Below are 14,906 nucleotides of genomic sequence, written 5' to 3' on the forward strand. Positions count from 1 at the left end.
GCTGAAGGTTAAGTAGGATTGAGGAAGCCTGAAAGCTCTCTTAGCACGTGAGGAGCCAAGAGGACAGTAGGCTCCGCTTCTCTTCTTTCCTCTCTCCCCTCCCCCTCTCTCCCCGCTTGTACTTCTACTTCCAATCCCTTAAGATCTTAGCCTCCTTAGGAAATCTCCCCCTCTTCCTCCTAAGGAAGACCCCCCTGCACTTGTAACCGAGACCCTGAAATAAAGCTCAACCCTTGTTCGACTCTGGAACGTCCTTTCTCTCATATGAGCATCCGGTTTTGGCCAACCGAAGACCTCGGAGGTGAGGTAAGAAGACTCGGGTAGCCCACACAGGCCTCTAGGCCTGGCATTTGCCTATGCCTTTACCTAAATTAAGGTCTCCACCTCAGGTGGGGCAAAGAAGGAAGAGCAGAGGGAATAATCTAATGGCTCTCTGGAGTACTGAGGCCTTTGAGTGAAGGAAGGAGTGGGGTAGACAGGGGATGGGGTGGGGAGAGCACAGTTTGGAAAACTTAGACAGGCTTCTCTAAGACAGGGCTCTCTAAGACAGGCCCTAAAAGACATTTTTCATTCAAACTTAGCAGCCCAGTAGAAAAATATGGATTTTTCTAACTCTTTAAGGCAAAGAATGAGGAACTTCTGCAAGTGCCACTAAGTTCACTCTTTCCTCATCCTAGAATAAGTAGAGAGGCAAGGTTGCCCCCTACTCTAGAAAAGAGAGGGGGAGATCAGGCCTGAAAGGAGGTAGGGGCACTGAATAGGTAGGAGTTATCAGGGAATGCACAATGGGCCTCGTGCAGTGTGGGAAAGGGATTTCTTAGGCTACTGTCAGAAACAACTGACTGGGGGAGCATTTGATTAGACCGGCATTTCTGCTGAGATATTTAAAGGGTGCTAGAGAGTAGGAAAGGGGTTGCTGGTTTAATGGTATGTGGGAACCAGCCTCTAGTTGAATGTGAAAGAATGTGCATCTGGAAGAGGATGGAACAGGTGGAAGAGCATCTGGTAAATTCAGGGGTACACATGCAAGGGAGAGACTGTTTGAGGCTGGGTGGCAGCAATATTTGGTCTTGGGCCTCCTAGCCTTATTTTTGTGTTTAGTGTATGGCACTGCTCACAGGTGTTGGTGCAGTGGCCATACACGTAAATGTTGGAGCAGGTTGTGATGATGTGGCAATGTTTACACAAGTAGCAATCTTTCTGAGTCCACTCCCCTGACTCAGAGTCCCCAGAGCATGACTGACTACTTTCTCTCAGAATTCTAAAAGTAACCCTGAAGATCTAAAACTCCCAGCACAGAAGCTACTGAGCCCCCATGACTATGTTCCTCATAAAAAAAATCAGGTACTATACTTAAATAGCTCTTAGAAAAGACATTTACCCAAATGCTTGAGAAAGACTTTCCTCCAAATCCAGACAGACTTTGTGAGAGGGTAAGTGGGCACAAACTTAGAATAAAATGACTGTGAGATTTACATGCTTAGAGTATAGATGACAAAGGGTTACCTCTTAACTCCTGACCCTGGAAGTCTTTTTCTTTCTTTGTTTACTTCTCATAAAATTCTCTTTCAGTGTAGTTCTCTGTTGGATGGGTTCCTTAGCCGGGCTCCCAGGATCCCTGCCTTTTTTGAATCTGGTTAGCACTTCTCTCCACCACAAGAAATTACACTCCTCAAGGCTACCACTGTCTTCAGGTGACTTGTCTTTCTGAATCCACTGGGGATGACGCCTCTGCTGTCAGTCACTGTCATGCCAGTGAATATTGTTACCACCTCCATAACTACAGAGCACAAGTCTACCAGCTGGATGGCTCCTTCTTTAGATATTCATTTGCCTGAGATCAGAAAACTCTCGTCAACTAGACTGCCAGCCAGCAAGTGCTTTTTACTTTTAATAGGCATAGCATTCCTGAGTCATCAGTTCTACCAGCTCAGCAAACAATTGAAAGCAATAGTGTTAAATTCAAATAGAAACACTGATCACTAATGCAGACATAAAGGACACTTGCTAACCCTGTATTGACCTAGTTTTTAAATGTAATTTTATCTGTCTTATTGTATTTATATTAATTTTGTTAAGTCTTTCCCCATTACATTTTAATTTGGTTTGAGCCACACTCTAGACTGTTCTGTGTCACATGTGGCCTCAGGCGGTGTATGGAACACCTCTGAATTAGAAGACTATCACCAATGAATCCTATATGGCCTACATGAACCATGTGGCCAGCCCCTCCTGAGTGATGGTCATCACAAGCAGTCCTTGACTAGCCCGTATCATCATGTGAAATACCACTCTTGGGTAAACTGCAGGTATAATCCAGGGAAGGGAGCAATCTGATACCCTTAAAAGCACTGGGAAGGAGGACTTTAGTAGAGGGTCCCATCACCATGACATCCCTGTCCTGAATGTATCTCCTAGACTATCAGATTGAGAACTTGTATAATTGGGCCAGCTTTGTTCCCAGAATGTCTTGTCCCCCAGTTCTCTACCTATTTTTGCTATAGGCTAAAAAGAAAATGTCTACCTTCACCTCTAGTTCATAGTACAAGATCATAGATCTAGAGATGAAAGAGACCTCAGACACCACCTGGTCCAACCTGCTCATTCTACAGATGAAAAAACTGAAGCCCAAGATAGTTGTGATTTACCTAGTAGTAAGGAGCAGATACAAGATTTGAACCTTGGCCCTTTGACTCCAGAGGACACAAAAGATCCAGTACTCTTTCTGTAGTACCAGTGCTGCCTCCCATCAATGTGTTAGTTGTGTACAAGTCAGCTGGAATTGGGTCCTCTTTTGTCATATGAACTCCACCAGGTGGGGGGAATGGTGTTGGTAGACATACCAGGGCAAAAGTGGAGGAAAAAGACGGTCCTGCCTGGAAGTGAATACAAACTAGCATGTTGGATCAGTTTGTGAGAGGTCAGTGACACCCCCATTTGAACCCAGTTGTCCTGAGCTAACTTGACCAGCCTCTTCTAGAATTGATCAGTCAGGATCAGTTCATTTCAAGTCAGGTTCTGCTTAAGAACGTGGAACAAGCAGATCCAGTTCCCAATCCCCCTTCCCCATTTTAGCTACATGAGTTAACAGTTGGCAGCTTCTTTGAGGAGCATGTTGTTGAAGGCCTGGGGTATAGGGTGTGTTCAGGGAGGACCGGTATCTTGGTGTGATGTCTGCTGAGTCCATTTTGGGACTCTTTTCACCTTTGGTGTTCACCTGTTCCACTCAACTCTCACCTGTGGCTCCAACAAGCTGCAGCATGCGCAGTGGCCCCACCTGGGTATATCATTTAGGCAGAGGAGCCAAACCAGGTTGAGGGTAACCAAGAGTTCTCACCCATTGGTGACTTAGGGGGGTGTCTACCCCAAGAATGTGAAGACTTCCTCTGGTGGAATGGGTGGATGAGAACAATTTGTTCCAACGGCCATAAAGGCAGCTGAAGCAGGCAATGTGGAGCGCTTAGAGCTTGGTTAGACACCGAAGACATCAAGGTCATCCACTGTATCCTGAGCCATCACCAGCCATCTTGACTCTATCCTAACACTGGACTATGATGACTCTGGAGGAGAGAGTGAGACTGACGACTTCGTGCAACTCTGCCTCACTTAAATCCAATTTATACACAAATCAAAAGACATCACCCATACCATTTTACTATTATGCCTCAAAGTCCTATGGCAACAGACAAGTGATGAAGCAGCACCTGCGGATACACTGGGAGCTGTAATCGCAACCCTGCACACAGGTGGCCGAGGCCATAGGGTCATTTCTCACTGGAAGCAGCAGTGGGACTCTGCAGGCCCCTGGGTGTCTGGGCAGCCTTTTAAGGATTGCACTGCTCACCTCCTGGTGTGAGGAAGGGGTTAGAAAAGGTGCCCCAAATATTGTCTGCTTACCCAACCCTGGCCTGATTACTATAGCAGGAGGAGAATCCCACTACGCAGTCAAAACACAAAAAAATGTACAAAATGTACAAAAACATCTGCAAAGATGATTCCACTCACCATTGGCACATGGAACGTGTGCACACTTATAGAAATGTAGGATGCACAAATTTGGAGTATTCACCCCAAAAATTCATATGGACTATCTGTGCTCAATCTGTGGTAGAGCATTCCAAGCTCACATTGGTCTGATCAGCCACAGTCGGACACACTGAAACTTCACTTTATCATGGTGATGTCATTTTGGTCCTCTTCAAAAATGGAGGACAACAACCTGTTGAAGGCCTCCAGGAATGTTTTGTGTTGCCCTAGCGAGAGCTTGTCTTCCTTGAGATATAGAGTAGCTTGTCTGAAGCACCTGTCCAAAAGGCAATCCACCTTTTCTCAGGCCTTTTTGAATTTCTAGGGCAGGGGTTCTGAACTTTTCTGTGTGTTCTGGACCCTCTTACAATCTAGTGAAGCCTATGGACCCTTCCTTAGAATAATGTTAGTAAATACATAAAATAAAAACCATAGGATTACAAAGGAAACCAATTATATTGAAGTAGTTATCAAAAAAATTTAAAAACAAGTAAGTTCACAGACACCAAGTTAAGAACCCCTGTTCAAGGATCTTAAGTTGATAAATCTACAGAGCTATTCACAGAAATCACTCTCCTGGCTAACTCATCTCAAGGTAAAGCTGGAACTATGGGTAGGCTAAGTAGGTAGTCACCTGGGATATAGAACACACAATGCATCCAACATTGGACATACTTTAAGGCTACTTTTTATACTATTAAGGCTACTTTCTAAGGCTATTTAAAAAAATAAATGCACATATTTTAGTGCAAGAATAATGAGGAAAAGGATTTAGAGCTATGAGGGACCTCAGAGCTCAGTTAGTTTAACTCCCTCAATTAAATAGATGAGAAGACTGATTCCAGAGAGATTAGGTAATTAGCCCAAGGTTAAAGGTAACATGTAGCAGCCATGGGATTCAAATTTGGGGCCCTAACTCCAAAACCAGGATTCATTCCAGTTTCCCATTCTGTCTTTACTTGACATAGACCTTTTCACTTTTTGATGAATCAAGTCACACACAGTATAGTCAAGGATTAAAGATTCTGATGGATGGTAACATTCAGGAGTTTTAATTTTAATTTTAAGTATGGACAGGCTACAATGGTCAACATGGAACAACAATTGTTTGTCACAGCTTTGATGATGGACCTGGGCTGGGATTGAGACTAGTCTTAGAAGGGTTAAATTTCCTCATTCAGTCTACCTCCTGGGACTTGAAACCAATCACATTTTCTTAAGGCTCCTGATTAAGTGGCTCCTAGAGAAGAGTGGCATTTTTTGAACTCAGATTGAGTTTTCAGCAGAGTCACTGGGAACTACTCCTTGTCTCTGTGCTGGGTCTTGATGGATTGTCAAGACCTCCTGCCATGACATAGAAGGGAAGGACTGTATCTCCTTTGCTTGGGAGGCTATGGTGGGTTGAAGTCAGTGTGGGCTAACCAGAGGAATGAATCTAACACTACTAAAACCAGGAGGGGAAAGGTAGAAATGGATTCCAATAGAGACTCATAGTTTAAAGAGAGACAGCACTGGTTTTAAGCCAATTCTATAGCTTTCACAATATCTTCTGATGGGAACATTAGGGCAAAATACAATAATAAAAATAACAATGATTTAAACTAAAACAGACTTTTTATATATTTAAAATAAATATAGCCTGTATACTGTATTATACATAAGGAACTCAAAAAATTTCCTAGAGTGTTCAGAGGCTCCAGGTGACAGGATTTTCTCACATGCACCATTAGATTGTGTGCTCCTTGAAGGTAGAGACTGTCTTTTGCCTAGCTCTTGGCACAGTGCCTAGTCTAGCACATAGTAAGCATTTAATGGGTGCTGTGTATGCACACATAGAGACAATTGATTACAAGTTTGAATATGTTATGAAAATGCCTATTGCAGCTTAGAAATGTTAGAGTAAGATACCAAAAGGTGACGTAAAGGGAAAGGAGCCCAGGCTTCATGACTGCCTTGACTGTGGCAACTAGCTGACTGGGAAATTACTCTGAGCACACTCTCTTTTTACAATCAAATGAAAAGTCACCCAAATGATTCAGAAGAATGGTCAATTACTGAGATACAAGTATCAGCTTATCACTACTGCAGTCCTTCTTACAGTATCTGGTGGAAATATCCAGTGGTTTATTCAACCATGGTGGCTAGGTTCTGAATATGGGATGTCCAAGTGCTGCTCCTTTATACATCTATGCTCCCCTTTCTGCCACCAACACTGTCTAGGGATATCTCTTTAATAGCAAGTGATGGCTGCAATAGAAATAAACCACTGATCATACTGGGATTGGCAAGACAGAACCAAAGAAGATGTAAAATGGCCCACTGCAGCACCTAGTCAAGACAGTGTTCAATTTTGTCTGTGATTCAATTGTGTGTCTAATTTTGGAAATCCTTCCAAACATTTTCAGACTTTTAACTAAAATTTAACATACGGGTATTTGGTATTTTTGTCACTTTGCTCAATGGAAGTTGCTAAAGAAGACTTTGAATAAGAGGTGTTTTTTCCCCCCAAGGAGTCAAATTTTTTTAAGTGCCAGGAATGATGACGTAGAGAGAAAAGAAGAAACATTAGGGAAATATATTCATGATTACAATGTTTCTGAACATAGGATAGGGTGTTAAAATACGATGAAGAGAGGGAAAGGACCTTAGAAATCATTGAGTCAAATCCCTTCATTTTACAGATGAGGAAACTAAGGGCTAGAGAAAATAAGTGACTGGTCCAAAGTGATACCGATAGTGAGCGGCAGAGCCTGCATTTGAACTCATGTTGTCTACCTCCAATCAAGCACACTTTCCACTGTACCATACTGTGTCCCATGAAAATGGCCTGAGGAAATTAAAACCCAGTAAGGCAGAATAAGTTTTGAGGGTCCCTTAGGTAGTAATTGACAGAACCAGGATTTGAACCTGGCCCTCTGACTCTAAATCCAGAACTCTATATAATAACTAGCGGTTATATAGCTAGCATAATGATAACTAGCATTTTATAATTCATAAACTCTAAAAATATGACCTCATTTTATTCTTACCTCCCTGAAATGTAGGTGTTATTATCTTTATTTTACAGAAGAGGAAACAGAGGCAGACAGAGATTAAGTAACAGCTAGTAATATAATATGATAGTAAAACTAATATAATCTATAATATAACACATAAGTCAAAATTCAAACTGAGGTCTTCCTGCCTCCAAATCCAGAGCTCTATCCACTCTACCATATCTGTTTCCCTACCAGTCTGTTACTCCTACTGCACCAGGTAGGCCTAATTAAATAGAATTGAGAAAAATTTTATTGAATATCATAATCTAATGAGCACAGAACTTTAGAACTAGGAAGGACCTTATTTTAAGTATGAGGAAATTAAGGACTAGAGAGAGGTTAAGTAACTTCTACAGCTAGTTAGTAATAGAGCTGGGGCTTAAAAGACCTCTCTCTAGTACCCTTTCCAAATAAAATTTAAAGATTAAAATTGTGATTTTAATGCAAGTAGCCCTTCATATTTAAACTGAGTCTTCTATCCATTTACATAGGGACATTTCTCTGAAAATGTCAAGTTTGTGTCTGGCATAACTCATGAGAAAAATTCCCCTTGACAGGAGCATTTATCCGTTAACAGATAAACCAGGCCTTCCTCAAAGTACAAACTATTAAGGAACACTCAAAACCAACTGAAATGCCCCCTTGAAAGAGGTCTTCTGAAATATAAGAACTTGGTTCCGAGTCATTATGAAGGCAGACAAAGGCAGCCAGAGTTAGTTTCTACCTGGGAAGGATTTGTTTACTCCATTTATCTGAAAGCCTTTTTATAGGCCCCACTGCAAAGACTGGGATTGAAGAATCCCTGTGCTGGAAGGCACCAAAGTATTATCCCTTTCCGACAGATAAAGAAAGTCAGATTCAAAACTCAATAATAATAATAGCTGTTATTATATGGCATTTTTTAAGGTCTGCAAAGCTCTTTACATACAAGACTCATTTGAGCCTTACAAAAACTCCGAGGTAGCTCAAGAAGCTGTTGCATTTCCATCTCACAGATGAAAAATCCAAAATTCAAAAGGGTCATGTCATTTATCCATGGTCACAACACTAACAAGTACTAGAGATAAAACTTGAATTCAGGTATCAATCTGAAGTTCATTCCATTGCTTCATCTAAGATCTCATAATTAGGGACAAGGCTAAGATCCAAGCCTAAGTCTTCCTATTCCAAGTTCAGAATTCTTTCCATGACACCATAAAGTATAATCAATAATCCTGATAGTTTTAAATGGCTCTAAGAGCCTCTTTGAAATTTGACAGGTCTGATTAGTCTATTTGTCACAGTGGACAGGCAAAGATATACAAATAGTCCTATACCAAGTGTGTGTGTATGTGTGTGCTATAAACATATAATAAAGTCATAACCAGTGGAGTGAATAATAATAATTAATAATAGCTGACATTTATATATCACTTTAAGGTTTGCAAAGCATTTTATATGTTATTATCTCATTTAATTCTTAGCACAGTACCCAGAACAAAGTAAGCACTTAGTGTTGTTGTTCAGTCATATTTAGCTCTTTGTGACCCCATTTTGGGTTTTCTTAGCAAAGATACTGGAGTGGTTTGTCATTTCCTTCTACAGTTTATTTTACAGATGAGGAAATTGAGGCAGGATCACATAGATAGTAAGTTTCTGAGGCCAGATTTGGACTCAGGTCTTCCTGATCCCAGGTCCAGAGTTCTATCCACTGTGGCATCTAGATGCTCTAGGAACCTGCTACATACCTCTAACTATTAGCACTTAATAAATGCTTGTTAATTTGTCAAAAAAAACCCATGCCCTGTTATCTTCTTAGCTTGATCCTCAAAACAGACCATGAGGTGCTACTATTATTCCCCATTTTACAGATTGGGAAACTGAGGCTGATAGAGGTTAAGATTCTTTCCAGGGTCACATTACCAGTGAGTGCCTGAGACAAGACTAGAATTCAATTCTTTCTGACTTTAAGTACAACTTTCTTTACGGCTTTGTACCAGGGCACCAATATCTAAAAGTTGGCGACCTTCCTCCCCATTTTTAGGAGGTGGACCCACTTCTTTCCTTACATTTCACTTAACAATCCACTGCAGGTTATTCTGGGGCCATGATCTTTAGAGTTCTGTTCTTGTAGTGCCTTCTTTCCTAATCCCTGTAGTCAAGAGGTCAGCTACACCCACAATGCCATCCACACGAGTCTTGTATCCCATTCATCCTACAACTGTTTCTTTTTAAAAGGGTTGGTTGTTGGCTTGTTTGTTTTTTACATCACAGTCTTTTCCAGATATACTCTCTGCTCTCCATTCCCTCTCCAATGAGCTTTCCTTTTTATCAAAGGGGAAAGAAAAAAATAGCTTCCACGCCAAGTAAAAATATCTTTCTTCCAAATAATTTCTGCCAAATTACTCTTTCAGATTTGAACACTTAGAGTGTGCTTCAAGGACATGTTTTTAAATATTACAAAAAACAAATCACAGTCAACATGCATGGTTTTTTGTTGTCAATGTGATGGCATAAATGCAAGGTAGTATGGGAATTGTGTACAGAATAATGACAAGCATAGAAAAATATTCTCTAAAAAAATCTTACTCATGGGTTGTTGTTTTAACCATGTACAAATAGGATCGGCGCATTTTTTTCTGTGAACATCCCCTTTTGAATACCGCTCTTAGTCTCTGTTTAAAATTTTCTCCAGCAAAATAGTAGAGCAAAGGGTCAAGGCAACTGTTAGATACCGCCAAGGCCATGGTGATGATGACAGCCTTGTGTAGCTGGTCGTTGCACTTGCCCTCCCTCCACTGCACAAGGTAGATCATCCTGAGTACGTGATAGGGCAGGAAACACAGTGCGAAAAGAATCAGGGCAACAGTCACGGTGACCAGCGCCTTCTTGTGAGAGATTCGGGCTGCAGCCTTTGGAGCCTTGACCTTGAGCAGGGTCTTGATAATGAGCAGAGAGCAGATGGTCAAAGTGAAGAAAGGCAGGAGAAAACCCACGACCATGACCATGTGGTTCAGGAGCCTCAACCTGGTGATCTTACTAGGGTTTAATTCTAGGCAGGTGGTCCGCTTCCCATTGCTCGTGGCTCCGCTGCTCAGGAGCAGTGCTGAGGGGGCCATGATGAAGACCCAGATTGCCGCACACAGGCCCCAGGCAGTCTTGAGACTGGTCACATGCAGGAGCTTGAAGGGGCACACGGTAGCCAGGAAGCGCACGACACTCAGTGCGGTCAGGAAGTAAACACTGATGTACATGTTGACATAGAAGGAGTAGGACATGATCCTGCAGGCTATATCTCCAAATATCCAGTGAGAGCCTCGCAGGTAATAGTCAGCTCTGAAAGGCAGGGTGCACACAAACAGTAAGTCTGAAATGGCCAAGTTCAGCATGAACACATTCACCGATTTGAATTCTTTAGAAGGTTGCAGGAAGATGAATATGGAAAAGCCATTTCCCAAGGCCCCCACGACAAATACAACCAGGTAGACACCAGGATAGAAATTCTTCTTGAACTCATCCACTGTGCAGTTCTCCCTGGCAACCCTGAAGCTGCCATTTGGTTCCATCTCTACTGTGGCAACTGGCAGCATAGAGAGGAGAGATTTGCTGGGCTGAAAAACAGAAATGGAGGTCAACTTGTCATTGTATATTATCTACTCTGCAGGAAACCCAAATCATCTTCCCACGATTTAAGTAGATAAGAGAAAACCACAGGGTTCATTGGAGACTAGCTGAAGCTCAGTTGGTTAGGTTGGCAAGTTTCTATAATCCTATTGCAGAAGTCTCCAAAGTAATTTCTTTTTAGAAATTATTGTGGTACTTTGGACATACGGACAAGTCAAGTCAATAAGTATTTATTGACCGTATCCTAAGTACTAGGTGTATGCTAAACATGGTAACACAAAGTTAATCTAAAAAGGACAAGGGGGTGGGGAGGTAGAACAAATATTTGTTAAGCATCTACTATGTACCAGGTACTGCGCTACACATTTTACAAATATTCTCTCATTTGATCCTGATAATAATAATAATTATAGTTAGAATTTATAAAGCACTTACTCCATGCTAGGCATTCTGTTAACTACTTTACAGATATTCTCTCATTTGATCGTAATGATCATAATGATAATAATGATGATGGTGATATTTATAATAATAATAATAGCTAGCATTTATATAGTACCTAATATGTGCGAGGCACTAAACATTTTACAAATATTATCTCATTTTTTCCTCACTTACACCCTGTGAGGTAGGTGCTATATGATCTCCATTTTATAATTAAAGAAACCGAGACAGGTGGAGTGATTTATACAGAATTATGTGGCCAGTAAGTGTCAGAGGTCAGATTTGAACTCAGATCTTTCTATCTCTAAGCCCAGTGTTGCATCTGTTGCACCATTCAGCTGTAATAGTAACAAGAATGCAAAACTACATCTCAAGTAGTTTGAGTAATATAAATTCTGACCATTATGATAGTGGGGGAAAAAATTCCCACTGAGAGGAATACCTTCAGGATGATCAGGTCACAGTGGATGCATAAGAATTCAAGATGCCAGCTCTGAGAAAAAGCAGGCAGAGACCTAGATTCTCTGCAATTTGACAAGAACATGAATAAATTATGGTCTATTCCATATTCTTTCTTCTATTTTTTTTCTAATTCCATCCCTTTCCTCTTCTCTCCTTATAACTTTAGGGCTTGTGTTACAAGTTGAAAGTTCTCAGAATAAAGCTTTGAGATTTTTGGAGGAAAGATAGAATACTGAAGAAAAAATAATAATGAATCTGACCTTTCTCTCTGTAGGGAAGAGGGGAGTCATGCTGAAGAAGGTAGATCAAAAACACGAAAAATTTCCAAAGGCTATAATCCCAACACGCCATGGGATTGGCCGCTCTCCTTATTTAGAAGGAAAGGGTTTTTTCTCCCTGTGTGAATGTGTTTCTAATTTAATCACGAAAGATAACAATAATAACAACAGCTAACATTTAAATAGCATTTACTACGTGCCAGGGCAGGCACTTTGCTAAATGCTTTACAATTTGATCTTCAAGACAACCGTGGGAGGTAGGTACTAGAGGTTATGTGACTTTCTGACTGTAGACCCAGTGCTCTATTCATTGCACTACCAGCTTGCTTTCACTAATTACCTTCTGGATTTGTTGTGAGGAAAAGAGCTTTTTCTAAACCTTTAAAGTGCAATAAACGTGGACCATGAGGCAGCTAGGAGGCCTAATAGATAGGGGACTAGCCTTGGACTCGAAAAGAAATGACCTCTGCTCCTGTCCTAGACACTTGTGTGATAATAAAATCCTGAGCAAATTCAACTCTCTCAGACCCCATTTCCTCATCTGTACAATGAGTGTAAGAATAGCCTCTACCTCACAGGTAGCAGTGAGGATCAAATGAGATGGAATGGAAAGTGCATTAAAGCTGCTGTGGTCATAATCACTGAGAAACAGAATGACAAAAGGACAGAAAGCTGGCCTCAGATCCAGGAAGTTCTGGGTTCAATATCAGTCTCTGATGTTTACTGGCTCTGTTTAACCTCTCAGGGCTGCGAACAACACTCTTAAGACTCCAAGTTATAGAGAAGGTGCCAATTAACACTGGAAAATAGACTTCTTCTCACCAGGAAGTTCTTTCCTTCTGTCAATGGAACCATAGTCCCAATTCTTATCCCAAATATCATTGTTACCATGATGACAACTGCATAACTGCTCTCTCTACCCTTTGGTTGGGCATCTGAGCTGGCTCTCACCTTGGGCTGCTGACACCAGATGGTTTCTCAAGTGAAAGTGGATTGATACACACCAGTGTCTAAAAATACACTCACCATCCTGGATCTTGTCTGGAAATTCTCATGAGAAGTCATAACAAGAGCATATGGGAAAATTAATCCTCTGATTATTGCTGAATTTTCTAAGTGAACATCTATTTAACTTCTGCAGCTGAGAAAAACTTATCAGAATGGGTGATGTGCCTGTGAGAGACCAAGACAAGCTTTGTAGGCTCAGTTCAATTCCATTCAACATATATTTGTAAAAGGTCTAATCCACAGGAGTACCAATCTATGTACTGAGGGAAAAACAAAGTTGTTGGGTTTTTTTAAGGCTCAGAACTTACCTTCAAGGACTTTACAGTCTGATAGAAAGCGAAAGACTTGCACACAAGTAAATATCAAACTGATTATGAATGTTCAAAAGAGACATAGAAATAAAACAGTTCAAGATCATTAATGCTCACATGTGGTGGTACACGCCTGTCATTCTTGCTACTAGGGAAGCTGAGGCTGGTGGACTTCTTTAGCTCAGGAGTTCTCATTTGCAGTGAGCTAAGCTGAGCAGGTGTCTGTACAAAGTCTGGCACTAAATGAGACTCTGGAAGCAGGTGTGGGAGAGGCATCAGTCTATTTAAGGAAGGGTGAATCAGCTCAGGTCAGAAACAGAGGACTACTAAGTTGCTGGGATGAGCTGCAATGGGATTGCATTCATGGGCAGCTGCTGTAGGTCTGTCTTGAGCAAGACATGAATGGTGACTCAGTCAAGAGAGAGAGGCAGTGAGATAGAGTGGGGTGGGAGGGAGGGAGAGAGAGAGAGACAGAGACAGAGAGAGAGACAGAGAGACAGAGAGAGAAAAGGAGGAAGGAAGGAAGGAAGGAAGGAAGGAAGGAAGGAAGGAAGGAAGGAAGGAAGGAAGGAAGGAAGGAAGGAAGGAAGGAAGGAAGGAGGAGAGAGAGCACACTACTGGCTGTAGTAAGAGTCAAGGGAGACTACATGGAAGAGATAGTAATAAGCGCCCTGAAAGATGGATAGTGCAAAACTTCTATAATGCTGCAAATTTCATAGATTCTCAAGTGAGATGAAACTGAACTGTGTGACATGCTTTTTAAAGAGCCTCTGTTTTTACCAGTAATTCCAAATCCACCCAAGCCTAAGCACCTGTCCTCTTTCAGTTGAGCACAGATTTCTCTCACCCATCAGAACCACCTCATGATACAAAAGGAAATGCATTTCTTTCAACTGAATCTTTAGTAGTTACAAAAAGTGATTTGGCTCCACAATTAAGTAAAAGCTTCTCCATCCATTAGGAGCGTTCAAAGAGGAAGAACAAATACTTTGTAACAAATTTTCCTTTTCAACCACTTCTCTGCCTGTTAATTAGTTAATAATACTGGAAAAGCTTTTGAGCTGTTCCTTTGTCTTTGCTTTTCCTTGAATATATATAGTGATATTTGGCTTCAGGCAAAGGAGATGCACACACACACACACACACACACACACACACGGGCAATCTCCACCATGATTGGATGAAAAAAGAAGAAAACAGGACAAATTTGTGGAACATTAGAAGGTCAAAAAGAAAGCAATATGAAATGCCTGGAAAAATGGGTTAGAGCCAGAGGGTAGTATTCAATGCTACACTGAAGAATTTATTTTTTCTCCTATACAATAAGGAGCCATGGAGCATTGTTTTTGTTTATTTGTTTTTTAAAATGGGATTTCCAAGATCAGTCCTTTTCATTAGGAAGATTATTCAGCCTATTAAAGGAAGGACAGATTAGAGATAAAGGAGATTGGAAGCAGGAATAATAATCAGGAGCCTATTAATGTAGTCTAGGTGAAAGGTCAGGAGGAACTAAACTAGAATGTTAGTACTGTGAATGGAAAAGGTCTCAAAACTATTGTGGAGGTGGAATGAATGGAAGTACGAATGGAAGCCAGATTTTAAGCTGAGCAGTAAGTGGGTGGTGAGGAAGTAAAAGTAATGAGTAGAGTATTCTTTCCAGAATTTTAAAAGTGAAGGGGAAGAAAGCTATAGAATGGAAGCCTGAGAGGCTTAACAAGGTCAAAGGAAAGGTTTGT

At 41.2% G+C, this 14,906-nt stretch overlaps 1 protein-coding gene across 1 annotated transcript in view; it reads right to left on the reverse strand.

The window, feature by feature from the left end:
• Positions 1–5,057: 5,057 nt before the first annotated feature.
• The window catches only part of CYSLTR2 (cysteinyl leukotriene receptor 2), a 202,454-nt gene continuing 192,605 nt past the window's right edge, over positions 5,058–14,906 (reverse strand). The window contains 2 exon segments of the mRNA XM_072610559.1: positions 5,058–9,679; positions 9,681–10,654. Of these exon segments, the coding sequence (XP_072466660.1) occupies positions 9,544–9,679; positions 9,681–10,654 (1,110 nt within the window). The 3' untranslated portion in view covers positions 5,058–9,543.

This window comes from Notamacropus eugenii, chromosome 5 (assembly GCF_028372415.1).
Source record: "Notamacropus eugenii isolate mMacEug1 chromosome 5, mMacEug1.pri_v2, whole genome shotgun sequence".
NCBI lineage: Eukaryota > Metazoa > Chordata > Mammalia > Diprotodontia > Macropodidae > Notamacropus > Notamacropus eugenii.